The sequence below is a fragment of the Propithecus coquereli genome, unplaced genomic scaffold (genome assembly GCF_000956105.1).
Source record: "Propithecus coquereli isolate 6110/MARCELLA unplaced genomic scaffold, Pcoq_1.0 Scaffold5, whole genome shotgun sequence".
Classification (NCBI taxonomy): domain Eukaryota; kingdom Metazoa; phylum Chordata; class Mammalia; order Primates; family Indriidae; genus Propithecus; species Propithecus coquereli.
Window position 1 is genome coordinate 16,971,217 of NW_012150840.1, and position 24,415 is coordinate 16,995,631.

The window sequence follows — 24,415 nt, forward strand, 5'->3', positions numbered from 1 at the left end:
ACTCTAGGAAATGTGCCGTGGCCATGGCAAAGGGGCCTGCGAATTCACTCTGACTGTTGACACATTTGGCCCCACACTGCCAGCACTTTAAGCAATTAGGAGCTTTCCCATTTGTTAGCCCTGATGGTCCTATGGTAGTAGCTAACTGGGTAGAAAGTATTTGCCACATCCTGGGCGGGTGGCATTGCCTTGGCCTGAAGGCTGCATGCGTCTCAAAAGTTATTTCCTGCACCAGAAGTTCCTACCATTCTACCAGGCAGCAAGCCAAAAGGTTTGTCCTAACCAAAAGCCTTTCTGGCCTTTCCTCTGGCCAAGAACAAGGCTTATATAGATCATAGAAGCTCCACAGGGACTCCGAGTATCATTGGTAATGTCTCTTTAACACAGAGATGTCAAATATGTGGCATGACCGTGCCTTCTCTTCCCTTTCTGTGTGCAGGGCAGACATCACTAGTTGATCATGCTGTTCTTTCTTGCTGCTCCCAGGTGCAGCATAGCTCATAGAGCTCCATAAGATAGCATTGGTCTGCACAATTAAACCAGTTTCCTAGCCCAGATAGCTTGCGCTCCCTCTCTCTCTCTATATATATATATAGATACACACACACACACACACACACACACACACACACATATATTTATTGTGTGTGAGACTAATGAATATCTCTCTTTGTTTCCTTCTAGATCAAGTCAGAATCTGATCATAGTGCACAAGTGCTACATCTTTCTGGTGTTCATGGTGGTCATTCTGCCCTCTATGGGACTGACCAGGTATCTCACCTTCAATTATGCCTCCTCTAAGGCTGGCCTTAGAGTTAGACCCTCCTCTTTCAGACACTGTAGCAACCTGTGGTTGCTGCAAATCCATCCACTCCTCGTGTGACAGTCCCGTGCCTGTCATGGGCGTAGATAAGCCAGGTATCATGCAAACTCTAATGTGTCAGACATGAACTCTGTCCTCAGAGTTCGTCACCCAGCGGGGGCGACAAGGCAAGCCCACCAGCTGACTGACAGCCCAAGCTAGGAAGGATGCAGCCAAGAAGCAGGAGAAGTTGGGAAGAGGGAGGGAGCACGGTGGGAGAAATGGCTGGCAAAGGTTTGCCGGAGGAGGTGGCCTTAAGCTGGAAAGGCCAAGGGTTCAGGGCAGGGGTGGCCCAGCACTAAGAAGGAAGAGGGACTGGCCGCTGGAATAAGGCAAGAGTCTTTGGGGTTAGGGGAAGGGAGGATGGAAGGAGGGAAGCCACGCAAAGAGAAATTGAACCTCAGGCCTTAGCTCACAGATTCTTTATCTAAGGGGCCGGCCTTGTTCTTGCTTCCAGTTTGGATGTCTTTTTACGCTGGCTCTTTGACGTCTACTATCTGGAGCAGGCGTCCATCAGGTTCCAGTGAGTAGTCCCATGTGTACCCCAGGGTATCTGTGTGTTCCACCGGGGTGGGCACGTGTGCCCTTCTCTGAATCCAACACCTGAATTTGCTCACAGAGGTAGAGACAGATGCATGTGAACACTCTCGTTAGGCAGCATTCTACCCTTCCCTGTGCCAGGACCCCACTGGCAATCCGGCCAAGTCCAGGGGCCCCTTCTCAGAATGACGTTTTTGAAATAATTGTGGGTTCACAGGAAGTTGCCCAAAAAATGTATGGGGGCAGGGGAGGTCCCATGTACTCTTCATCCTGTCCCCCCCAGTGGTAACATTTTGCATAACTATAGTACAGTATCAAAACCAGTAAAATTCACATTGGTACAGTTCACAAAAAACTTATTCAGATATTGCCAATTTTACATAGATTCTCAATGATGTCTTTAAGTGTGCAAAATACATGGATTGCAAAGAAAACCAACTATACCGAAATATGTTTATCAAAATATTTCAAAAACTAATTTGTGACACAGACTTTATTAACACACTGGTAACAAGGTATTACCTTTTAAATATAGGAAAGCTAAAGTTACATGTTATTGTTTTAAAAACAGTGTGACAGCTGATCTTACTTACTGGAATAAGAACATCAATTTAGGGGCGGATCTTTGACTAGGCGACATGCAGATCACGTTGGACATTTAGCCAATTTTGATCTTTTGTGTTTATGGTTACAAGTGTTGCCAATCCCAGTTTTCAAAGATATGTTGGAAATGACACGCAAGCTTCCCGAGCTTGCGCAATAAGGCAAGGACCAGAATTCTCCAAGGTTAAACTATCATTGTAACAAGTTTTTATTTCTAAGATGAATGGGTCCGTCTTTGGCTAGGCCAGTATCTTCAATACAGTTTATATATGAGAAAGAAAAGGGTTGTGAGTTTATGACTCAACTTTGATGCCATCAAGAAAGAATAGCTTCTAAAGGAGTTCTGAAATACGTTCAGAGGCTTGCGGGTATCTCTTCTTGAGGAAGTTGACAGAATTGTGTAGATGAGGACAGCAGAAAGCAACAGCAGCGTAACAGGCAACGTGGCCGTCAGGGGGCCGAGTGACTCCTGGTCAAAGTTGACCAGTTACACCGAATACACATCTGCACACAGGAAAAGTTCAATCGTGTGTAATTTAGCAGCATATCTAATACCTACCGTCGTTTTGAAATGGTGACGAGCACAAATGATGCTGTACGATACCAGGCGTGACTGCAACGTGATGTGAAAATATCCGATTTCGGTTGGTGATACAGTCACATCAGCAGCTAACATTACTAGGATTTGCTGCTCACAATCTTAATGGAAGGAAATGCTCAATTTCAGTTAGAGATTAGTGAAAATAAAGATGTAATTTTTTTTTCCATGCAAGGTCGCAGACCCCCAGAATATCACTCACGAACTCCCTAGAGTCTATGGACCCGGGTCAGACATCCTACTTTAGATCAAGCCACAGCACATATCCCCTAAAACACCCACACTTTATGTGGTCCACCCCAGCCCTGCTCAAAGGGCTCCTTGTTAACTGAAATTGGGTTGGGGACATATCGATCCATCTGTCATCTCTCTCTATCTGTATGAAACTTCATTCTCCTCGTCTGCCTTCCACTTCCTCTGCTGTTCTTCTCTTCCTCTCTCCTCCTCCCTCTCAACATTCCCCTTTCCCTGTCCCCCTGGCTGCTTTTGCTGTCTTCCCCTCTCCCCCACTGCCCAGGTGTGTGTTCCTGCCAGACAACGGCGCCTTCTTCGTCAACTATGTGATCACGGCAGCTCTCCTTGGCACGAGCATGGACCTGCTACGCCTGGGGTCGCTCTGCTGGTACAGCACCCGCCTCTTCTTCTCCAGGTCGGAGCCGGAGAGAGCTCATATCAGAAAGGTGAGGGCCAGGCCCTTCCTTGAGCACAGCCCTCAGTTTCTCTTGGGCGAGTGTCAGGGAGGGGGGCCTGCTGGGGGCACCGAGGGACCTGAGGTGTGGAGGGATGGTGTGGCCGGGCGGCTGCGCCATGGACTCCAGGGTTGGGAGGGAGGCTGTCTCCAGGCCTGAGCTGCCAGCCAGCACCCAGGAGGCTGATGAGAGCTGCAGGAGCTGCCAGGCCAAGGGGACTGGGCAACCTCAGGGTGACCCTGCCTTTTGCTCCAGGACCAGGCCACAGACTTCCAGTATGGGCGAGAGTACGCTTGGATGATGAACGTCTTCAGTGTGGTGATGGCGTACAGCATCACTTGTCCCATCATTGTCCCTTTCGGTGAGTCACTGCTGGGGCACACCTGGGGCTGCACACCCTCAGACTGGGAGAAGGATTGAGCCCCACAACATCAGGCCACCTCCTGGAGCATGAGCAGATCTGGGACACCCCGTGGCAAGGAGGTGTCAGGGCCAGGATGGGGGGAGGGGCTGAGATGGCTGGTGCCACAAGATGTTTGTTGAATGAATGCATGAATGAATGACTCCTCACCAAGCTGGAGGAATAAGTTCTGGGGACTCAAGGTTAGCTGCTGATGCCAGAGGTCAGCATCACAGAGCTGGCTGTTGTCCTTGGCTCTTGTTACCCTGACAACCCTGAATCTGGCTTCTCGGGCCTGTGGGGACATCGGAGTGGCACAGGTCCCAACTATTAAAGTAGCCACTGAATATGTCTCCACCTTCCGGCCCCCCAGGGCTGCTCTACCTGGGCATGAAGCACTTAACAGATCGCTATAACATGTACTACTCCTACGTGCCCACCAAGCTGAACGAGCAGATCCACATGGCCGCCATCTCCCAGGCCATCTTCGCACCGCTCTTGGGTCTGTTCTGGATGCTCTTCTTCTCCGTCCTGCGGTTAGGTAGGTGCCCTGCCTGCCTGGCCGTCCCACCTCCGCCTGTCCCCACTGCTCTGCGAGTCCCTTAACACTGACTCTGCTGGAGGGGAAGAGCCCAGGGAGACCAAGACACTGCTCACTGGACTGGGTCACGTCCAGTGACTTCTCTGGGCCCAAAGGGCAGGAATCAGAGTCTCGGCAGAGCTTTGCAGCCAAGGGGAGGGCCTGGCCCACAGGGCCCAGGTTGTATGGATTTTGCTTTCTACCCCTCAGGACAGGAAACACCGTATTCCTTCATTCTGACTTTAGGCTGGCGGGAAATAGAATCTTAGCTATTGGAGGCTCCATGACCGTGACATGGCCTCCAGGATCCTCCTGGTTTCCTGGGCTGCCAGGAACCTGGAGGAAGAATCAGAGTCTTCAGGGGTGGCTGGTTTCTCACTTACTCTTTGGCTACACGAAGCTGCCATACCTGCAGGGAGCTCAGAGACACCTCACGGAAGCAGTCCCCATGGGCCACAGATGACAGTCATTGGGCTCTCTCCCCTGGGAGGCACCCATCCCCCGAGGCAGCCCCCAATCCCACTGCCCTTCCCTCTGGGCACTTGACCTTAACCTTCCCAGTGGGGTTGTTGACCGTCATTTGCCACGTAAAAATACTGCAGGAAGCATCGTGAAGCAGTGGCCTTGGACTGTAATGACTGCCATGAAAAGGGGACCAGAGGTCCCCATGGGAAACGTAAATGACTTCTGCGTTCGAGACTCATTGTCAGTGCCATCAGCACCGATAACTGAGCACGCTCGCCCGCGAAGGGCTTGTGGGGGCCAGGTGTGGAGCAGATTGTTTGGGGGCAGTGGCAGAAATGGGGACTCAAAGAGACTTCCTAAGGACAGGTTGGAAGGACACGTTTAATGGGCACTTAAGTGGCTACTTAAGTCAACAGAGGGCCGATGTCGTGTCAGACTCACTGGTCCTGGTTGTTCTCAGAAGAGAATGGGGTAGGTCAAGGCCCTTGCTGAAGTGCTGAGACTGTCCCCAGGCATCTGTCAGTTGGGGTGGCACCTCAGCTGGTAGATGCCTGTCCATGGCCTTTTCTTCTCCTCGGCAGGTTCCCTCCACACCATCACCATCTTTTCCCTGTCCAACCTCCTCATTTCCATAGTAGTTGCTTTTGTTGGCATCTTTATGGGGAAGTTTTGGATGACCCCTGACTACGAGGTGAGTTGCCAGCCTGCCCTTCCTCCACTGGTTCTCCTGGCCCCTGGGGGACACAGCTCTAGGACACCCTCCTGGCTGGGGTACCCACAGCACCCAAGGATGAAAGGGTCTCGCCTTTCCCTCTGACCGTGGGGTGTGCGAGCCCAGTGTGCAGAGTGCCTGGCACTGGCTCAGACCCTGGCCCCCGCCCGGAAGATAGCCATTCTCTCCGTTTCCGCCCTCTGACACCTCCTCCAAGCCGGGCTCCTCCAGTGTGAGTCCAGTCCAGCCACTGAGCTGCGAGCACCATTCCGAGGGCTGCAGGACTGAGAGATGGGAACCTGGGGACGGGGGATAGTCATTCACTCACCTTTAAAAATACAGGCTATTGAACTTGCTGGTGAGCTAGCCTGGTGTTTAGAGGCACCCCTGTCCCCGACCCTGTGCCTCCTTTGGCTCTTTGGTGGCGGGGCCCAGCCTGGGAAGACGGAGCCTGTCCCCGCCCTTTCAGAGCCATGCTGGCAACACTGTGTTCTGGACCAGCATGTCCCAAAGCGGGTGGACCACGACATAGCTTTTCATTTTTCATAGTTACATTTTTTTTCCAGTTTCTGCTTACGGCAACTGGCACAGGTTTTCTGTTTATGATAGTGATTGTTTCCGTTTTAAATGAATTTATATAAAGAAAACACAGTTGACTTTAAGTACTGACACGCTGCCGAGTCAGAAGAGAAAGCCTCTCGGAGGAGGATCTTCTGGCTTCCGGTGTCTCCAGGGCCCTGGGCACAGGCACCTGTGCCCCCTCTGCCCGGCCCTCGTCCTCTGTCACGGGGCTGGAGTGCCACGACTGAGGGGCCAGCATGAACGACCCTCCAGCTCTGTCCCTCTAATACGACGACGTCATGTGGCCCGGTTGCCCCAATGTCCACTCTAGGGAAGGAGGCCAGCTGGGGACTTAGCCCGTATTGCTGTAGGACTCGTTCCAAATATGGAGGGAAATCCCAGGAAAAAAGAAGACAGTGTTGAAGCCAAGGCTTTTCCTGCAGTCCAAGCAGGCTCCTCTTTGAACTCCAATCCAAACTCTACTTCCTTTCCCCCATTGTGGTCCTTTGAGATAGAACTTTCCAGAAGGGACTCTCTCGCATCCCAGCCCTCCCTCTGTCCCCTGGGCAGGCGGAATATGAGCCGAGTTCAGGGCGGTGAGAGGCCCAGGTGCGGGGCGGGGGCTCCTCTTCCTGTGGGAGGGAGGCCGCAGAGCAGACACCCCGATCTGTGACCACCTCCCTCTCCCCGCGCAGCCTGAGGAGGAGGAGATCCGGACTGTGTTCGACATGGAGCCGAGCAGCACCTCGTCCACGCCCACCTCCCTCGTGAGTCACCGCCTGCACCGCGGGGACAGGCGGGAGGGTGGTGCCCGCAGGGGCGGTCTACTCTAGCGGCACTGTGGGGGGCACCAGCATTCGGTGTCCACCCTGGGTACTGGGGAGGAGATGGGGACCCCCTGGGCTCCCCTCTCTGACGCAGCAGGACTTGGCCCAGGTCCAACTGCTGCCGTGGCCCTGGCTGAAGAGTGAGGACAAGAGAAGAACCCAGTCTTCCCCGGCAGTGTCTAGAAGGCCCTCAGAGAGGAAGTACTCGGTCAGGGCGACCCCGACCTCAGCGACGTCAGTTGTGTAGATGCGGGGGCGTGCTGAGGCTGGGCCTCGGGACCCAAGGCTGCCCCAAGGGCACAGGCGCAGGCAGCGCCGCAGGAGCGGTAGCGGAGCTCTGCACCCATGGTAAGGCAGGGGCGGCGCGCATGAGTGACCCCATCGGCCCGCAGAGAGAGGCCGACCCGGAGTGCAGGGGCCCAGCAGGAAGGCTGGGCGTTGGCTGTCACAGGTGGCTCGGCCTGCAGGGGTATGAGCACTCGCCCACATCCCTGCCACAAGTTCGGATGCCCAGTATGTGCACTGAGCTGGGTACCGGGAAGCCTGTGCCCGATGCCAGGGCACCGAGGAGGAACACTGAAGGAGGGCGCCAGCCAGCCTGGGCACTCAGGGAAAGCTTCCCAGAGGAGGGGACATCGCATCTGACCCCAGGAACAGGAGTGGGGGTTTGCCCGGTGAAATAGGGTGTCTGGGAAGAGCATTCCAGGAGGAGGAACAGCCTGTGTGAAGGCCTGGAAGAGAGAATCTGATCCACCGGGACAGCCGAAGACAGTCTCCCGGCAGGTGGAAGTCAGAGTGGGCGGCGGGGCCCAGTGGGGCACGAGGCTTTCTTTAGTCGTGGGCAGAGCTGGGTTGAAGTGCACAGTGACAGAGAGAGATGTAGATAAAACCACAGCAGTGGACGTGCCCACCCATGGTGCAGACACGAGAAGTCACCAGAACTCCAGGTTTGCCTCACTTTGAAAAAAATACTGCACAGATCAGATCGCCTCTGATCGGGGGCAGGCGGGAGGTGCTCGGGTACTCGAGAGACGACAAAGATTTCGAAGCAGGAAAGTCGCTCTTTTCCTGGGACCCTTCCCATACGACCCCTCTCAAATGTCCTTAGCGGTGAGTTTTTGAAATCTTCTTACAAACCTGGTGTTTTGCCATTCTCCTAATCTTTTGATAAACCCACACGGTAGGGATTTTTATCCCCAAACTGAGGCTCAAAATGTCAGTTAATAGAGGCCCCAGGTCACTGAGCCAGGAAGTGACAGAACAAAGTTTGAACCAAGTTCGCCTCACTCAAAAGCCTGTGGTTTAAAAAAAAATTACTAGAACTTATTTTTTTAAATCTTTCATTATTACAGTAGTGATATATGAACATTATAGATAATAATAGGGAAAAAAGATAAGCAAAAATAAGGAAATAAAAAGTCCAAATTCCCACCACCCAGAGATGACCACTGATACCTTAGTATATATTCTTCCAGACATTTAAATATTATATATCTCGGCCGGGCGCGGTGGCTCACGCCTGTAATCCTAGCACTCTGGGAGGCCAAGGCAGGCGGATTGTTTGAGCTCAGGAGTTCGAAACAGCCTGAGCAAGAGCAAGACCCCGTCTCTACTAAAAATAGAAAGAAATTAATCGGACAACTAAAAATATATAGAAAAAATTAGCCGGGCATGGTGGCGCATGCCTGTAGTCCCAGCTACTCGGGAGGCTGAGGCAGGAGGATCGCTTGAGCCCCAGGAGTTTGAGGTTGCTGTGAGCTAGGCTGATGCCACGGCACTCTAGCCCGGGCAACACAGCGAGACTCTGTCTCAAAAAAATAAATAAATATTATTTATCTCTTCTAGATAATTTTATATGTGTATATATGTAGTTTGTCTAAAATGAAACAATACTGTACATACTGTTTCATAACCTGCATTGAAGTTAACAATCTCTGTCTTTCCATATATATAAATTTTTCATCTCTTCGAATACCCAGTCCATATTCAAATTACCTTAAAATCTTTTACAGTTTGTCTAAACCAAGATCCGATCTGGTGCCTGTGCATCTGGTCGTTAGGTGCCTTTTATTTTAGCACAGCCCTTTTTTCATGACTTGGAGAGAGCAAACCAGTAGTCCTGCGGAATAGCCCACCTTCTAGATTTTTCTGGCTATTTCTTCATAGTGCCTGATAGCAGGTTCCACTATCTCCCGTATTCCATGAAAACTAGAAGTTAGATCTGAAGGCTTGATAGATTCAAGTTCAACATGGGCACGAGAACACATTACAGGTAGTGCTGTGCCTCTCACCGTTCATCCCCGTTAATGACGCTAACGTGACCCCCCTGATTGGGGAATGACAGTTGGACTTGCCCATCGCTCAGTTACCATTTTCCCCTTTAGGACCAAAAGGTCATCTTTGGGGTTTACTTTGGCACCATGCAAATGTCTAGATCTTTTTATTGGAAAATTGTTCCCTCATCAACTGGGGCTGTTGGTTTCACTGAAATAAACTCCTATGGGAAAAGTTTAATTATAGTCCATCATTACCTATTTTCAAAATAAGGAGTTGTTTTGAAAGCCACTTCAAAGGATGACAAATTGCTCTCCTCTCTGGTACTTGCTGTGATTTTCTAGTCTGCTGCCCTCCCAGGCATTCCTAGGACCATTCCTGGGTTTGACAGGCCACATGACCAAGCTGGCAGTCTCAGTTTCAAATCCTGATTCGTAGGCCAACCAGTGACACACCCCACAAGGGAATTCTGGACGCACCACCGAAGCCGCATTAGAAAGTGCATCTGACCTGGCATGGTGGCTCACGCCTATAATCCTAGCATTCTGTGAGGCTGAGGCAGGAGGATCACTTGAGGCCAGGAATTGAGACCAGCCTGGGCAACATAGCGAGACCCCATCTCTACAAAAAATAAAAAAAATTAGCTGGGCAAGGTAGTGCACACCTGAAGTCCCAGCTACTTGGGCGCTGAGGTGGGAGGCTTGCCTGAGCCCAGAATTTGAAGGCTGTGGTGAGCTATGATCATGCCACTGCATTCCAGACTGGGCTACAGAGTGAGACCCTGTCTCTAAAAAAAAAAAATTAAAATTAAAAATATTTTAAATAAAAGAAAGAAAGAAAGTGCACTAGCTCGGGAATGAGGGTCTCTCCAGACCCCAGCTGAGGGGAACCTCAGGTCATCTCCCCTGGGTTCAGCCTGACTTAGAACCAAGAATGAATGGAAAGTGTTGTGAAGGACGTGGACTTAGTGGGGGGAGACCCCCCTCGAAGCCATGCCTGGAGCCCTGGATGCTCACGAAATGACCAAGAACAACGAGGCAGGTGGGAGGGACAGGGCTCAGGCTGCTGGGAGGAAGGACAGCTCCATGGCTTGGAGGGGACAGAGGTGATGGGGGTGGGGTGTGAGGGGAGAGGGTGTGCCCAGGGCCTCGCTCCAGATGTGACCTTGCTCCCGTCTCCCTTCTGTCCCGAGCAGCTGTACGTGGCCACCGTGCTGCAAGAGCCGGAGCTGAATCTGACCCCAGCGTCCTCCCCAGCCAGGCACACCTACGGCACCATGAACAGCCAGCAGCCAGAGGAAGGCGAAGAAGAGAGTGGTCTGAGGGGCTTTGCGAGGGAGCTAGACTCGGCCCAGTTCCAGGAGGGGCTGGAACTAGAGGGCCAGAGCCAGTACCACTGACCAGGACCCTGGGCCTCCACTGGTGACCCGTTGAGGGCCAGGGGAGGGCCTGGCAGGGGGAGGCAGGAGGGTGGCCTGGACCTCCCCACTACCTCCTGCAGACCTTGGGAAGCGCCCAGTGAGTGGAGACATCTGCCACCCAAGCCATGGCTACACAGAGGCCCTGCCCTGCTGAGCGGCTGGAACTGGAGGCGCTGGGCTGGGCAGAGGCACCCGGGGGAGATGGAGGATCAGGCAGACACCCTGTCTCGGGAGACGTGGCGGAAGCCCTGGGCACAGAGACCGAAGGCTGGGGCACCTGCCTGGGGTTGAGATGGAGAAGGTATGCACAGGAAGGAGGCAGAAGGAAGCCTGCTGAAGGCTCTTGGGGGTCGTCACCGCCCCTGCACCAGCTGCCCTTCCAAGGAGCTTCTGCTGCTGTGCCCCCCACCTCTGGCCCCTTCGTCCCCCGCAGTCTGAGGAGGCAAAAGTACGTGCACCGGGCCTCGCTACGAGACACAGACGACCATCTGGGAAGACAAAGTTTCTGCACCCGTAGACCTGAAAAGAGGTGACTGAGCCCCTTCCTGTTCCTCTGCCCCTGGGCAGATGTCCCCAGGACCCGCAGGACGGAGGCCCTTCTCCTTCCTGTTCTTACAAGGGTAGATGAGGCATGGTCACTCGGGCTCATTAAACGAGACCTACGTGCATTTTGAAGAAGGAAACCTCGGCTGGTCGTTGTTGGGTACTGTGAGGTGGGGATGGGCAGAGGCAGAATTCTTGGAGGGGGGTCTTCTCCCCAAAACCCTGAGTGCTGGGAAACCAGACGTACTGCCCAAGTCCCAGGGCCTAACGAGAAGATGCCCAAAGCCAAGGATGTGGCCACTATGAGCCTCTCCCGCCTCGTACTGCTGAGTGCCTGGACCCCCCACTTGGCCAAGACGGGCAGCAGCGTAGGGTAAGAAACCCATGCTTCCGACAGAAGGACTGGCTACCCCCGCCCCAAGTAGATAGGACCCTTCCTCCCCTCTTGGGGCCGCCCTGCACCCTGCTCTGAAGAACAGCCAAGTGGCCTCCAGTGTGGCCCTGGTTCAGACACTGCAGATGCTTCAACAGTGACGTCACCCCAGGCCTGCTGGGGGTGGGGTGGAGGTGAGGGCTGTGTCCTCCACGGAGAAGCCCTTTCTGGTGAAGCAAGGCCACCCCCCCACCTGGGGCTGCCACCACCTGAGACATGGCAGAGGGGAATCCTGAACAATGCTGGTGACACCCAACAGCACCTTTGCCACAGCCGGCAGAGGACAGACCCCCATCAGGACCACCACGAAGCCAAGCCAAGGAGGACTCACAGAAGAGCTGGCTGGGGCCTCTGTGAACAGAACTAACCAAGTTGAATGGGGTCTGCATGTTCCAGAGCCCTCCCCAAGGTCCGGGCTCCTGCCACCACCTGCCAACGGTGGGCCCCAGGCTCACCTGCCCCAAGCATTTCCACCGCGTCCCAGGCACGTGGCTGCCCTGAGCTCAGATCACCTCAGCCTTGTCCCTGCACCACTTGGCCCACATCCCAGCCCCAGAAGCTCCAAGCTTCAGCCCAGATGAGAAATAGTGCTCAGGGGGCAGCTATCATCCAACTTTGCCATGGGGGATCTTGCCAGAGAGCTTGGGTCAGCTGGGGAGGGGCTGTCTTTCCCATTCCTTGTCCAACCAGGAGCAAGGGGGAAATTATACCCAGCCTGGCCCTCACACACCCAGGCCCCACAGAGCCCTACCCCTGGAATTCCACCAGCCAACGAGGGGAAAGGACCCTTCCACAGCAGAGTGGCCAGGCCCGGCAGGGAGCATGCCCACAGTGGGGGGCCGGCCGGCCCCAGGCCCTGCCTGACCCCAGAGTGTGCACTGGGTATGTGGGGTGTGGGGGTCCTGCCAGAAGCTGGCCTGGGGCCTCTGCTTCCCTGGCACCACTTGCTGGCCCCTGCACAGTCTCTGCCGCCCCCAGAGGATGCTGCTGCTGGTCCTGTCCTCCCCTCTGCTGCCCACCTCCCCCTGCAGCCTGCGGACGCTGCGTGTGGGGAGGGTCCCGGTAGACAACTCGGCAGATGGCTGGGGGCTGCCCCCTCTGAATTTGGGTCAAGCGCTGGTTCTCAGAGGAGCTAGCGTGCATGTCGCAGAAGTTCCGGAGTCTACTCTTAGGGCGACTGGGAGGCCCCACTGCAGCCGGCTCCACCTGGACCCCCAATAGTCCCTACAGGGTGGGGGGTGTCCTTTAGTTCTCCCCCACCCCCCACAACACCACATCCAGGGCCTTCCAGGCACCTCCTCCCTCAGCCCACACCTGTCTCACCTGCTGGCCTCCCCTTCCTCTCTCTCCCCTCCCCCCACTTCCCAGCCCCCCATCCATTCACCAAAGCACCCCCCCACTGGATCCTTTCTGGAGGGAGCTGCCTCCGAGGGGGCTGGGGCTGCCTAGACTAGAGCCTCCGAGAGCGCACCCCGGGCCTCAGCAGCCTCACGCCTGCCTGCCTGTCCCCCAGCTGCCTCTGGGAGCAAAGTGCCTATCAGCAGCATTGCGTCCTCTGGGGCCTCGGTGGGGGACTGGACTAACCTTGGCCACCACCACTACAGGAATGTGCCAGAATGCTGAACCTTCTTACTAATGCTATGACCGTGCCTTGAATAAACAAGTCCTCCCAACCCCGCGGCCTGTGCCCCTGCGTATGGACCGGCCCAGCAGGTCCTTCCCCCACCCAGAGGGAGCCAGAGCTCCTAGGGGTAAGCTCCCTGAAGTCCCCAGGCTGAAGCCACACTGAGGTTAAGGCGGGATCCCTGAATTTGGCACGATGGAGGCTGTCGGTGACCTTGGCTGCAGCAGATTAGGAGTCGGGACAAAGCCTGGTTGAAATAGGCTCCCACTGTTCCACAAGAAGCGAGGAGACGGAAACGGCGCGGAAAGGCTACCTTTCCGAAGAGCGTTGCTATTACAGGAAGTAAGGAACCAGAGCGGCCGCTGCAGAGGGAAGGGGGTCGGTGCCCTCTGTACAGGATGGGAGGTGTGGGCTGATGGAATGGGAAGGAAGGAAGGAGGGATGGAGGATCACAGGGCAAGACCTTGAATGAGGAGGAGGGAAGGAACTACTGCCTCCCCCCACCCTACCCCCCCACACAGAGTCACTCAAGTGGAAGGGGAGCCTTCAAGTGAGGTGCAAGCGCCCATGCTTAGGATGGCTCAAGACACGGGTCAGAGGAGGGTGCTTGGCCTTTCCAAAGCCATGTCACCCCATCACCTGACTGGGTGTCAAACTCTCGGGAGCTGTGGGCCAGGCATGGACACCTGAGCCGTTACTAGGTTGCGCAGTGCACGAGGCCCTGTCTCACAGAGCCTGTGGGGCTCCAGAAAGTACTCTCAGAGCCACGGTGGGAAAGGTGCTCCAAGCATACCGCAGACTCACAGCCTGGCAGGCCTGGCCAGCTGAACCTAACAAAAGTGAGCCTGGGTCGGGCGCGGTGGCTCAGGCCTGTAATCCTAGCACTCTGGGAGGCTGGGGTGAGAGGATCACTTGAGGCCAGGAGTTTGAGACCAGCCTGAGCAAGAGTGAGACCCCATCTGTACTAAAAATAGAAAAATCAGCCAGGCGTTATGGCCTGTGCCTATAGTCCCAGCTACTTGGGAGGCTGAGGCAAGAGGATCGCTTGAGCCCAGGAGTCTGAGGTTGCTGTGAGCTAGGCTGACACCACTGCACTCTAGCCTGGGCAACAGAGCAAGACCCTGTCCCCAAAAAAAAAAAAAGAGGCCCCCAGCTGTAGCTGCCGGCACCAGCTACATGAGGTCTCAGCTGAGAAACTGGCGCTCCAGGGTGAGGGCAGCAGGCCCAGGCACGGCCCCTACAGCCGTTCACAGCCCAACTTCAGGCCCACCTTTGAGATTGGGAGCACGTGGGGGCAACCCCAAGCCTGCTCCGATGATACCCACTCAATGCCGCTCCCCTTCCCCATGTCCCTGGTTGTCTCTCTAGCTCACCAGCCTGTGGGCTCCCAAAGCCCTGACCCACGGACTGCTGTGTGGGTGTGGGCTGTAACCAACCCCAAAACATATAATGGCACAAACGCAAGAGAAGTTAGGTCTCCTTCATGCAAAATTCAAAGTGGGTGATGCTGGTCAGTGGGCCCCTTCCTCCAAGCAGCAATACAGGGACAGGGCTCCTTTCACCTTGTGGCTCTGCTACATTCAGCACACGGGCCTCAAGGTCATCGTGAGGTTTGCATCACGCCGGTTGAAGGACGTGTGTGTGCAGGAGCGTGCGGGAGCTTAGGGCACCGGGCCAGGGCGTGTCACACATCTGCACAGTGCATTGGCCGGAACGCAGTCACGCGCCCCACCTGTTGCAAGGGAGGTGGGCGATGTAGCCAGCTGCGTCCACGAGGAACAGCAACCGCGTTTGGTGGCCTGTGGCCAGTTTTGGCCACAAACCCCTAGCTCTGTCTCCGCCGCTGGCTCCAGCCTTCCCAGGCCTCTCCCTTCTTTTCCACCCACTCTGGCCTTGGCCTTCCCAACCCATGCCGCATCCTGCCCCGGGCTCCACTGCCCTGCGGCTTCATCTGGCGCAGGCCAAGACCCAAAAAGACCAGTCCCGGAGCGTCAGAGAGGCACACAGAACAGGTTTATTCCACATGAGTTTACAGAACCACACACGGGGCAAGAGACAAAGCGCAGATGGCTCGGGGCGCGGGCAGAGGGTCACTCCTCTCCTGCTGCCTTCTCTGCCATCTGCCGGCCCGAGTGCGGGCACGCGGGGCATTAACCGTGGCAGCTGTGGGCCTCCCCCAGCCCCACCCCCGCCTGGCCGGCTGGCTTCCTACAGAGCGGCAAGCAGAGGGCTCCCACCACGAGTGCTGAATGAGGGAAGGGGAAACACTGCAGAAGACAAGCGACTCTGCCAGGTGGCATCTGCGCAGCCCCTCGGGGCCCCACGGAGACCCAGGTGCCCCCTCCCTTCCTTGGCAGTTCTCCTGGCCCTCTGCTCCCACTGCCTGTGACCCCACCACATAGGCCAAAGCTGCTCTTCTCCTTCTCTGTGAAAGGCAAACAGCCCTGGGGTAGGAAAGCAGCAGAGGCAGGAAGGGAAGGTACGGGCAGCTCAGCCATCTTAACCCCCCAGCGTGGCGGGGCTCACCTGAGAAGGCAGGACGGATACAAGGGCCCCATTCTCTGAAGGCCCATACCTTCCCGGCCCCACGCCACCTCTGCCACCCAAACTCTGCTCTCACGGGGCAAGAGGGGTTGCCAGAGAGGGGAAGAGGCAGGGAGGAGGCTACTCAGGGTGAGGGGACATCCAGAAGCCCCTCCTGAAGGAAAAGCTGCTCCCTCTGTGGCTGGGGAGGGGCGAGACGCAGCCCTGTCCCATCCCCTCTCCAGTACGAGGGAGTGGGGACGAGGGAGACGCAGGGAGGCCTGGGGGAGCCTGGGCTACCACAGACACAGACAGACAGGGGCCGCCGGCCAGGGGTCGCCTCTCACTGGCCCTCCCAGCCTCGACTCATGGCCTGCACCACGGCCCCGTAGAGCTGGCTCCAAGCGGCCCGTGTGGCTGGGGTGAAGGCAGGGCCCAGACACTTCTCCAGCATGTAGAGCAGGGACTCACCCACCGTCTGCAGAGGCAAGGGGCACCTTGTCATTCCAGAGGGCAGGAAGGCATGGCTCCATTTCACAGGTGAGAAAACTGAGGTCTAGGCTGGTAAGGGCTCCTGGGCCTGCTTTCTCTCCTGTGCAGAGTCCATGCTTCCTGAGCAGGGTCCTGCCCAAATCCCTGGGTATCACATTGTGCCCACCTTTCCCCTTAAATGTGAGGCTTTATAGTGAACAAAGCATTTCACCCCATTCCTAGTCTTGTAGCCACACCGTGAATGGGGTGAAGGCATTGGCCTCCCAGGTCAGAGCAAACCAAGTCATTGCCACCAGACTTCAGTTTCCTCATCTGCAAGGTGGCAGTCACGGGGTTAAGAGCCTAGGCTCTGGAGCCAGGAAGACCCAAGTTCAGATTCTGACTCCACCATTCATGAGCTGGGTGACCTTGAGCAAATTATGTAAACTCTCTGAGCCTCAGTTACAAAACAGAGAAAGTAAAAGTTCTAATCCATGGGCTTTTGGGATGATTAAATGGGATAATCCAGAAGAAGCTCTTAGTGTAGCATCTGTATACAGTAAGCCTTCAACAATAATGGCTCTCATTTGTTATTATTAATCATAATAAAATAAGTTGTATTTATTCCACAAATGTTTACTGAATATCCACTGCAAACCAGGCTCTGTGCTAGTGCTAAGGATGGAGAGGAGGACAAGACCAACATGGCCCCTTCCTCAAGGTGCTTACTGTCTAGCAAGGTGATTGGATTATGTGGTAGACTGTCATGTTGGTGGTCCACCTTGCGGAGGGTCCTCCCACATTGACAGTGGCCTCATCCATGTGTCTGGCTTTGGCCAAGGGGACATTAGCAAGAGTGATGCAAGCAGAGGCTTTGTAAGTACTTGCACACTGGAGCATGTCCCCTTGGAATACTCCCTCTTGGAACTCAGCTACCATTCTGTAAAGAAGCTCGGCTTAACTACTGAATGACAAGAGGCCACAGGGAGGGAGAGCTCAAAGGCTGACTGGCCACCTGGAACATTCCAGCCCCAGTTGAGCTCCCAGCTGAACACAACACATGAGTGACTCCACCTACATCATGGGGAGCAGAAGAACTGCCAGCTGAGCCCAGCCATGAGAAATCAGAAATCAGGGTTTTAAGCCAGTATGTTTTGGGGTGGTTTAATACACAGCAATAGAAAACTGAGCAGACCAGCAAATCCCACAGGCTCCTTAATGTTTATGGCTTTGTAAGAAGCCATATCATGCTGGGCATGGTGGTTCACACCTGTGATTCCATAACTTTTAGAGGCTGAGGAGGGAGGATTGCTTGAGGCCAAAAGTTTGAGACTAGTCTGGGCAACATAGCAAGACCCCATTTCTAAAAAAATTTTTTTAAAAAATTAAGCATGGTGGCTCATGCCTATAGTCCCAGCTACTTGGGTGGCAAGGCATGAGGATCACTTGAGCCCAGAAGTTTGAGGTTATAGTGAACTATGACCATGCCACTGTACCCCAACCTGGGTGACTGAGGCATACCTTGTCTCAACAACAACAAAAAAAGCCATATCAGAGAAGAGAACCTGGAGACTCAGAGAAGTCAAGTCAGTGCCAGAGTCACACAGCAGGTAAGTAGCAGATACCGGCCCCCAACCCTGATCATCTGAGGGTATGGGAATGGGGAGAGAGGACAGGTGGATGAGGGAGGACTGGGAGAGAATGGTGGCCCCAGGTCAGGAGCTCTGGAGAGAGGAAGAGCTCCTTTACCCACCGAGAAGGAGCTGAGCTTCACACCCACCGCCCGGTGCTTTCTGCCCAAGCTGGCAAGGTACTCCTCCAGTGAGGACAGGTCCTCCACGTTGGTCACCGCAGCGTCAATCACGAGCATCACCTGCCAAGGCCGAGGCAGCAGTGAAACAGAGAGGCCGGTGCAACCCCACCTGCTCACAACCACAGCCCAGAACCTGGGGGTCCCAAAAAGACCCTCAGAGGCAAGAAAAGCCAGAAGGATCCTCAGTTCTTCATGATCAGAGGTCAAAAGCAGCCTCTGTCCACACATGGAGGGCATTCAACGTGTGCTGGCCAAACTACTAATGTTACACCCACAAAGGAAGCCCCTCTCCTCTGTGGGTTTCCAAGCCCTAAATACACCTGCTGGATAGTGTTGTCTGCCTGGGACGAGGGGAAACTACACTTGATCTTAGCCGGAAGGCTGAAAAGTGACAGGATGAGGGGAAACTGAGGCTCTGTGAGAGTCATGAGCCTCCTAGAAAACCCCAGCCTGGTTGTCCTACACAGATGGCCCCCAATGGCTAGGATCAGCACCAACACAACCTATGGAAGCTGACAGGGGACAAGGCTGAGGGCAATGACAGAGGTGGGGACCACCTGGCTGAGCACAGGGTGGGGAAGGAGGCTGGCTGGCTCTGATGTCCCAGACCAGGCCCAGCCCAGAGGGAAAGGAGCAGAGGCCCCTGCACGCAGGAGCAGACGGAGGGGAGTAAGACCAGGCCTGGGGCAGGAAGCGGCTTTCCCTGTCCCAAGCCCCCCATTCTCTCCCAGGAAGGTGCTCTGCTGGATCCCAGAGGCCACAGCAGCTCCGCCTCCCCCTCACCTTCCTGATGTGGTCCAGGAACTCGGGGGAGGAGAGACAGTCCTCGGGGCTGGAGAACTGGCGGCAGTTGTACTGGAAGAGGGGCAGCAGGTCAGGCTCCAGGTCAAACAGCCTGTGGAGGTGAGGCCCCGCTGTCAGCCCCGGGGTGCGGGCCCGGCCAGCCTGTCCTGCAGTCGGAAGCCATAGCAGACCCTGCAACCGGGCACTGCTCCTTGGACAGCTTTGCCAATGCCCTTTCCTTGCCCCTTCCCCTGGCTCTGACAGGCATCTGGACAGGGCAGTGTGTCCAACCGGCGTGTAGCCGCCCCTCATCAACAGCCAAGGGGTGTGGTCTGGGACAGGAAGAGGCCTCAGACAGGAAACCTGGAGTCACATTGTGGGGAAAGGAAAGCCCTTCCTTCTGTGTCTCTCCCTCCTGCTCTTGGGTCAGAACATCCCAGTCTCACCATGTCTCAGGGGACTCCGAGCAGCGATGATAATAACACCAAGAACAAACTCCTTACGCTTGCTGAGCACAGAGTACTGTACGAATGGTTAACTTGTAATTGTATATTCCTTTCAGTCCAAAGCAGTGGGTACAACTGTTAACCTAATTTTACAGAGAGGAAACAGAAGCCCAGAGAGGCTAAGGAACCTGTCGAAGGTCACACAGCTTAGAAGTAGTGCAGCCACAGTAGGTGCCTGAGAAAAAAAGTGAGCTTGGGGAGGGCTGGGAGGCACAAGCAGGCGTGCACAGCCACTTTTGGGAGAGCTCGTTTGGGTTTTGTGCAACTCTGAATTTATTCCTCTTTGAGGAGGTTTGGCAAAAGGCTGGTCAGAAGTTCGGGGCTGGCTTAGGGTGCCAAGGCTGGGGAAAGTCACAGTAAAGGGAGCATTGCCCCGCTGGTGATGGCAGAGGGGTTACTGAGAGACCCCCAAGCTGAGGTTGAAGACGGGTCCCCTCCTTCCCCGTGGGGCTTGTGCACCCTCTTACCTCTCTCCCTGGTGGTGAGACTTGGGCCTCTGTCACCCCTTCCCTGGCAGTTCTCTGGTCCTAACCTGGTTCTTTCCTCGGAAAGGTTTAGCCTTCTGTTGGTTGCTGGGAGCGCACACACCTGGGCTCGGACCCGAGCGTTCACATGTGGGCGCGGGAGGCCTCCCGGCGCACCTTCTCCACACCGGCTCTTGGGGCACCCAAGTCCCCGTACCGGCACCGTCGGGCACCCCTGCAGTCACTACCCAAGGAACGCTCGGGAGGCACAGAGCCCGGGAGGGGGCTCAGCGCGGGACCGGCGTCGGCCCGCCCAAATATAATGAGATCCGCCCGAGAGGACCCCCGCCCGCCCCCAGGGAGTCCGGCGGGGCGCGGGGTGGGCAGCGCTGGCTCGGAAGATGCACCTACGGCCGGAAGGGCAGAAGGGGCTGCGCCGCCCGTCGCCGCGCCCCGCTCCTCTGGCGCACATCTGGCGGCACCCCGGTGCCACGGCGGCGGGCCGGTTCTCCCCCCTCCGTCGCGGGTCCAGCCGCCGCGAACCCATTCCCAGCGAGGCGCCCCTCCACCCGCACCCCCGGGGCCGGGCGGCCCTCACCTGGCGAACAGGACGGTGCCGTGCTCCAGCGGGCTGCGGCTCACTGCCCGCCAGCTCTGCCGGATCAGCTCGGGCTCCGGGCGCTCCATCCTCTCCCGGGGACGCAGGGCGCAAGCTGGGACCCTCGGGGCGCGGGCGCCGTCACCGCACGTGCCGTGCCATCTCCGCGGCGACGCGGGCCACTCCGCCCACCTACGGCGCCGGTGCCTCGGTCAGGCGGGGTCCGGCAGCCGCTCCTTCCCTGGCCGTAGCCGAGAAAAGATGCCCGCAGCCGGCGTAGGTGGCGGCGCCCCCGCGGTGCCGGCCCGGGGGCACTTCCGGGGACCCCGCTTGGCCGCTGCCACAGCGCTCCCCTCCGCAGCTCCGAGAGCCGCGCCGCCCCGCGCAGCCCGGCTGGGGCGCTTTAAAGCACTCGCGGCCCCCGCCCTCCTCCCGTCCAGCAAGGCGGGCGCCCCCTCCACAGCCGGCTCTGGCCAAGGACGACCTGGTGGTCTGGGAAGTGCTCTGGCTTCAGAGCTGAACAGAAACCGTAGTCTCTGTGGGTCTCAGTTCCCCATCCCAGCCCCGAGGGCACTGTGTTGAATTTAGTTGCCTTGGGTAGGCGCGGCCTGAGCCACGTCTCCACGAGCCCACTCAACCATTGCCTGGAAGCGTTTGAGTTTGCCATGACCTTGGCACGCCGTCTCTGCTCAAATCATGCCTGACTGCTGCCGCCTTCCTCCCCCACACCCCAACTCTCCAATCCCGGGTTGGGTTAGCGGGGCCAGCTCGCCTACCTGTGGGTGTTCTTGGGCCGTTGGTTATGAACAGCCTGTGACTCCATGCCCAGCTGAAGTGCTGAGGGAGTCCTGGCCTGTGAAACTTCCCCTTCTGGCCCTGAATCAGGACTGAGGGCTTCCGCAGAACGCCTTCCTGCTCCCAGCCAAGCCCATGAAACCATCTAGCTGTTCTCCCGCTTCCAAGGGCTCAGGAGTTTGGGGTACACCCTATTCTGCTCTTCCCCATCTCCCCATGTATCTCTGGGCAGGAGTAGGAAAGCAAGGCTGGAAAGCCTGTGTCCTAAAGAGCCGGGGAGGTCCCCAAGCAAGAGCACAAAGGGATGGGGACTGAAGGGAGAAGGGACTAAACTTCCACCTTGGGATCTTGTGGCCCCACAGCAAAGTGCAGCAGGTCACAGGGAAAGGCCACATGCATCTCTAGTGACCTTCACCTTCCAGTGCCCAAATGCCCACTGCTCTGGCTAGTCTAAGGCTTCCTCCCTGCTCCACCCCGGTTGTGCTTCCTGCCGACAGTCTACACTCAGGATGCTTCTTGCTTCGTTTCTCCTTTGGACAGGGCCTGGGGTCTGATGAGTTAGTGGGAGTTAACGGCCCTAGCTAGTTAGAGATGGAGTCAGCACTCAAACCCATGGCTTCACTCTTTGCCTTCACAGGGCCAGATGGCAGGAGAAGGCTGAGTGCACTCTGACCTCTGCTCCCCTTGAGGAAAGGCCTGAGGGTCTGGCTGGGCTGCGGGCTAAGGCTATCCAACCAGCAGGCCAGGGTCTGAATCCACATCTGAGGGGCTGGGGAGAGTCACAGGAGCTCTCCTCCCTGGAGGCCATCTGTCTGGCACTTGGACAGGAGGTTATAATCTAGAAGAAAGTTCAAGTACTGTCCTAGAGCCAGCGCTGCCACTGAGGTCGGTTTACCATTAATAATAACATTAATAAAGAGCACTTATTGCTGGGCACAGTGGTGCACCTGTAGTCCCAGCTACTTGGGAGGCTGAGGCGGGAAGACCACTAGAGCTCAGGAGTTTGAGGCCAGCCTGAGCAACATAGCAAGACCTGTCTATAAACAATTTTAAAAATTTACAAAAGAGCTAGCATTTATAGAGCACTCACATCTAGACACTGTCCAAGGCACTGTACATGAGTAACTCTTTTCATCCTCTCAGGAACCCTGGGAGCAGGTGCCATCATTCCCTTGTTTTATAGTTGAGGAAATGGAGGCAAAGAGGTCAAGTGACTAGCTGAAGATCACACAGTTAGTAAGAGGTGGGGCCAGGATTTGACCTCGGGTCTCTCAGGCCCATCCTCTAGGCCTCCATGCCTCCCTCATGTAATGGGCTGTGACCGTGACCTGTGCCCCTAGTCACTGGGTCTGGGTCAGTGTTGTGCTGGAGCCAGCTCATATACACAAGAGCCAACCGTATGCATTTCTTTCCAACTTCTTATTCAGTGATAACAAGTCGGTAGCTTGAAATAGGCCACGGTGGGAGTATTTACACCATGGAAATTAGCAAATGCTGTAAATCAGGGCTTTTTTTTCCTTCCAGAAAACCTGTTGTTGAACATCTGCCACCACTGGTAAGGCACAGCTGGGGGAGCCAAGACAAACTGGGCTCCAGATGCGCTGTTGATACATTAAGCCGAACGTGCAAACGAACACGCAGGATCCAGATACCCGGAGCTGAGTTTCAGGCCAGGTTGTTCTGGGAAGGTGCTTCTAGTCCCAGGACCAGGCTAAAGACACAGAAAAAACCCAACTTGGCTCTGAGTCCTGGCGCTATTTACTAATCACGGGACCTTGAGCAAGTAATTTAATCTCTCGTGGGTAGAATGGGGACAAAATACATCACTGACTTCAATGGGCCCTTATGAGGATTAAATGTCACAGATGTGTCGAGACTTTGTAAATTAAGCTGTGCCATTCAAAGAAGAGTTATTTGGTCCTTTTCTAACCGGCCTGTCCTAGGCATTTTCCATTTCCAGAACACCTGCATGCCCTCCTCCTCCCCCACAGCAGCTGCCCCTGCACCTAAGCTGGGGGTGGGCAGCCCAACTTCACAGCGCGGCGCTACTGCCCTCGTTCCCCACCTCTGTCCAGCACTCCAGTCAGCTCTTACCTCCCCCAGATCCTTAACATCAGTCCTGATAACAGAGGCCCCCTGTCACCACGGAGGCCACTGTTTAGCAGAATGGCAAGTTGCTACAATGCTGGGCCACTTGGCTGCCTCAGAAGTGGACAATTGTTACCCTTTCTCTCCCACTCCTTTCTATACTGTATGGGCAGGTTAAAAGAAAAGTAAGAGGTCTGGCTTCCTACTTATTTTGGAATAAGTTTAAATAAACTGAAATGACAACCAGCATTACTCCAGTAACCATGTACATGGGAAGGCCCCAATGCCCCCTGGGATAATCAGACTCACCTGCCAGCCCAGGGCCTCTCCTGGAATTAGAGTCACCTCAGACATGAGACACAATGAATGGTTCTTGAACTTAAAACATTCTTTTCTTCTCTTAGGGAGGCCTTTCTGGGAGCCAGCGGGCAAGTCAGATTCAATTAAGTACAACAAGAACATGGTATTCAAAACAAGCACTATTTATTATAAAACTAAATGGCCTCCAATTATCTCTGGAAACCTTTTTTTTTTTTTTTTCCTATTAAATAAAATGTGGCTCGAGAAGCTGGCTGGAGGTTGGGCTGGCTGACAAATGTCTTCCTCCTCCACCAGCAGTTTGTAGGACATATCACATTCCCGCCAAGTCCTGGGGGCTAGAGCCCCCACAGCAGCACCCTGACAACCTCTCTCCCCAGCAGCTTCCAAACAACTGAACCTGAGCACCTGAAGCTGCATCAAGTGGCCTTGTCCCCAGAGAAGTGTCTGCCAGTTTGGGCAAGGAGGAAAAGGGATGGGCAGAGAATTCTTTCATCCCCAGAAAGCAGTGGAAGAGACCAAGGAAGCTTTTGTCCCCAGGGTGGCCAATTAGGAGGGAAGGATGGGTAGGAAACTGTCTGAGCTTTCTTCTTGCTCGCCCTCACTCAGAGTGGCTGCCCCCTTGGGCTCCTTCAGAGCTCTTCCCTTCCAACAAGTTCCTACTGGCAAATAAGAAGGCACAAGGGAAAATCAGCCACCTCCTGGGTGTTACTGTGGACCACCTTCTTTGCTAGGAGCCAAGCACAGACTCCTGCATTTTCCCTGCAGTGAGAGCCCACCCGGATGGCTGTCCCAAGGGGCTCAGAAGAAACCAACTCAGCCTGTGGGGAGGAGGGGAGGGAGAGCAGAGGGCTGGAGGGTGGAGCAGAGCTTCTCCATCCCTCTCTCCCTCCCTGCCAGAAATGCAATTAAGCAAGCCACCCAG

At 55.5% G+C, this 24,415-nt stretch overlaps 2 protein-coding genes across 2 annotated transcripts in view; one reads left to right on the plus strand and one right to left on the minus strand.

Moving 5' to 3' along the window:
• The window catches only part of TMEM63C (transmembrane protein 63C), a 30,335-nt gene extending 19,825 nt beyond the window's left edge, over positions 1–10,510 (plus strand). The window contains exons 15-22 of the mRNA XM_012656259.1: positions 685–771; positions 1,320–1,385; positions 3,121–3,283; positions 3,548–3,653; positions 4,066–4,233; positions 5,319–5,428; positions 6,706–6,777; positions 10,307–10,510. Coding sequence (XP_012511713.1) covers positions 685–771; positions 1,320–1,385; positions 3,121–3,283; positions 3,548–3,653; positions 4,066–4,233; positions 5,319–5,428; positions 6,706–6,777; positions 10,307–10,510 — 976 coding nt within the window. The remainder of the gene's footprint in view (positions 1–684; positions 772–1,319; positions 1,386–3,120; positions 3,284–3,547; positions 3,654–4,065; positions 4,234–5,318; positions 5,429–6,705; positions 6,778–10,306) is intronic.
• Positions 10,511–15,960: 5,450 nt separating this feature from the next.
• NGB (neuroglobin) lies at positions 15,961–20,459 on the minus strand. Its single transcript, XM_012656237.1, has 4 exons — positions 20,290–20,459; positions 18,722–18,833; positions 17,879–17,998; positions 15,961–16,132 (listed from the first exon to the last, which is right to left on the minus strand). The coding sequence occupies exons 1-4, from the start codon at positions 20,376–20,378 to the stop codon at positions 15,998–16,000; spliced, it is 456 nt and encodes a 151-aa protein (XP_012511691.1). The 5' UTR covers positions 20,379–20,459; the 3' UTR covers positions 15,961–15,997.
• Between the last annotated feature and the right edge of the window lie 3,956 nt (positions 20,460–24,415).